A 2,920-nucleotide genomic window follows, 5' to 3' on the forward strand; every position below is an offset into this window, starting at 1 on the left:
TCTTTCTTTCTTTCTTTCTTTCTTTCTTTCTTTCTTTCTTTCTTTCTTTCTTTCTTTGTTCTGTTCGATTTCTTTCATCAGCATTTTATAGTTTCATTGTAGCAATCTTTCACTTTCTTAAATGTATTCCTAATTTTTTGGTAGGTATTGTAAATGAGATTTCTCTCTTGATTTCTTTTTCAGCTAGTTGGATGAATAACTTTTAATGGGTATGAAGTATAAACATTAACTTTTGAGTTGAAGTTGCAAATAAATGACAACCGAAGTTAATTCAGGAAATGTTTTTGAGCCTTTGCTATATAGAGAGCATTGTTACACTCTGAGGGAATGACAAGGATTAATAATATATATTGAGTCTCTAGGTGATTTACAATGTATTTTATCCTCCAAATATATTTGTGAACAAATAAATAATCTTATAATTTTCATTGAGTGGATGGAAAAATTCATCCAGAGACCTTATGCCAAAATTATAGATAAAAATGTTTATTAAACTTATTTCCCAATGAGTGTGATCAAATTTTAATTATATAGTTCTCCTTTGGAAAATTAACAATAAGTACTTTTTTCAACTCAAATTCATTTTATAGTTTAGATAGGGCCTGATAGAATTATCTTAGCATTCATTCTTCCTTTGCTTCTTCAAAATGTAGCTTGGTAAATTTCTCTCTAAACTGAACAATCTGGAAAACAGTTCATACTTAACTGTCCTTGATTTTAATTTTTTTGTTTGCTTTTAGACTTTTTCAATTTCATTTTTGGGTAGAGTAAGAGAGGAAGCATTATATTTGGCAAGGTCTCTAATGAATTAATTACTTTTTTGATAGATTGGACTTGTTGGAATAATCCTGATACATTTCTACAATGGCCACTGCTCAGCTTTCTCACTCCATCACAATACACAAGGCATCTAAGGTATTTGTTAAGAATTAAAAGAAAATCAATGACCATTTAGTGAGTTAGTTCAGAATTATAATTTTAATCTTTTGTATGTGTGTTTGTAAGCAGCAGTTTTATCAGTTAATTAGCACATAATATTCTGGGAGAGTATGTGTACATTTTAACTGCCCAATAGACCAAGGACCAGAAAATTAAAATAAATTTCTACAAAGTTACTTCCTGGGTGCTTGTTTCATGTTTATACAATATATTTAGATCTTCTAGAGTAAAAGAAATCAGAAACAAAAAGATGTTTAAAGAGAATGGTTCTTGGTGAGATATTCACTTCCTAAAATGTTAGGAAACTTGTGTTGCACACCATGGTGTAATTATAAGAACAGAAAGGGAGAGCACTGAGAGAAACTTGGATGCTAGAAGTCTAGGGGAACATCCCAGGGCCAGGCATGTAGTTTGGTTTGTCCTATGACATTCATTAACGCATCATTTGTTTATTCATTGAGACTCAATATTATGTAATATAATATTCATAATACTGTGTTATTCACTGATAAAATACAAAAATATGATCTTCATCTCCCAAAAGTTTATAATCTGGTTAGGAGTTAAGACAATATACAAAGCAATATATGATTTATATATCTGTGAAAAAGAGTAAGACAATGCAAATTGTAGGAATTTAGAAATTTCATGTGGACTGGAATGGTCTGTATATTCCTCATGAAAGAGGTAAGGCGGAAGGTGGACAGACCTTGAATGATGAAGATAATTCGCATACAGAAGAGAGAATTCCCTGAGGAAAACCTAGCATATGCCTTGGCTCAGAATAAGAAATAAGATGGGCTGATTACAAAATTGGCTGATTGACTTTGGGCTGCCTTGCAGTGAAGTGCATGGTAAAAGTGTTGTACTGTCTTTTCCTATGCCATTTCTCTCTTTTTCTGGGGATCCAGGATCCAGTATAAAAACGAGACCCTTAATTTTGGGAATCTGTTTATACCTTCCAGCTGTGCCTGTTTATTAGGCCCTAGAAACTACATGCTTTCCTGAGCCTATTCTTCCAAGGGCTCCACCCTGAAGCCAGTAATCCAGTTAAGAAACTTAAAAGGCCGGGCGCGGTGGCTCAAGCCTGTAATCCCAGCACTTTGGGAGGCCGAGACGGGCGGATCACGAGGTCAGGAGATCGTAGACCATCCTGGCTAACACGGTGAAACCCCGTCTCTACTAAAAATACAAAAAAAGCTAGCCGGGCGAGGTGGCGGGAGCCTGTAGTCCCAGCTACTCCGGAGGCTGAGGCAGGAGAATGGCGTAAACCCGGGAGGCGGAGCTTGCAGTGGGCTGAGATCCGGCCACTGCACTCCAGCCCGGGCGACAGAGCAAGACTCCGTCTCAAAAAAAAAAAGAAACTTAAAAACTGACAAATGAAAAATCTTACAACTACTGGATCTTCTTCTGTCTGTGTATTTATATCTGTTGTGTGTATGGTGTTTACAATAAAAGAGTGCTAATCAATTGGCTTAAAGAAAAATAAGCACTTAAATATTTTTTCAGAAGAATTAAAACTTTAGTGTCTTTTAGTTTACATGACTTTAATAATCTTTGGAAAATAGATTATTGGTAAAATAAAAACATATTCAAAATTTAGACATTTGGTCTGGGTCAGATATTAGGTTTGCTAAATGCTTTAATGTCACAAACTGCTTCTTTGACTTTTAAAAATTGTTCAGCTTACCTGCTTTGGAGCCATTAGAGTCTAGGTAAAGCCTAGGGACATGTGGAGTTAGCCATGCCCCCTGGCTATGTTGGGAAAAGTCAGAATTTATCTGCACTCTGCCTTCAAATATTATATTAACTGGTAATAAGTATTATCCTTATAGTATGAATTAAGAGTGATACAGAATGTAAGCCACATGAGGGAGAGGATTGTTACATATTTTGCTCACTACTACATCTCAGAACCTAAAACAGTACCTATAATGTAATAAGATTAAATACATATTTGGATTAAGATTTTTTTTCTGGC

General features: G+C 34.8%; 1 protein-coding gene across 3 annotated transcripts in view; it reads left to right on the top strand.

The window, feature by feature from the left end:
• Positions 1-2,920, top strand: part of HORMAD2 (HORMA domain containing 2) — a 108,683-nt gene that overhangs the window by 17,343 nt on the left and 88,420 nt on the right. For all 3 annotated transcript variants that reach the window (XM_011957684.1, XM_011957687.1, XM_011957685.1), the window contains one exon: positions 828-915. In XM_011957684.1, the coding sequence (XP_011813074.1) occupies positions 865-915 (51 nt within the window). In that variant the 5' untranslated portion in view covers positions 828-864. The remainder of the gene's footprint in view (positions 1-827; positions 916-2,920) is intronic.

This window comes from Colobus angolensis, unplaced genomic scaffold (genome assembly GCF_000951035.1).
Source record: "Colobus angolensis palliatus isolate OR3802 unplaced genomic scaffold, Cang.pa_1.0 Scaffold448, whole genome shotgun sequence".
Taxonomy (NCBI): Eukaryota; Metazoa; Chordata; class Mammalia; order Primates; family Cercopithecidae; genus Colobus; species Colobus angolensis.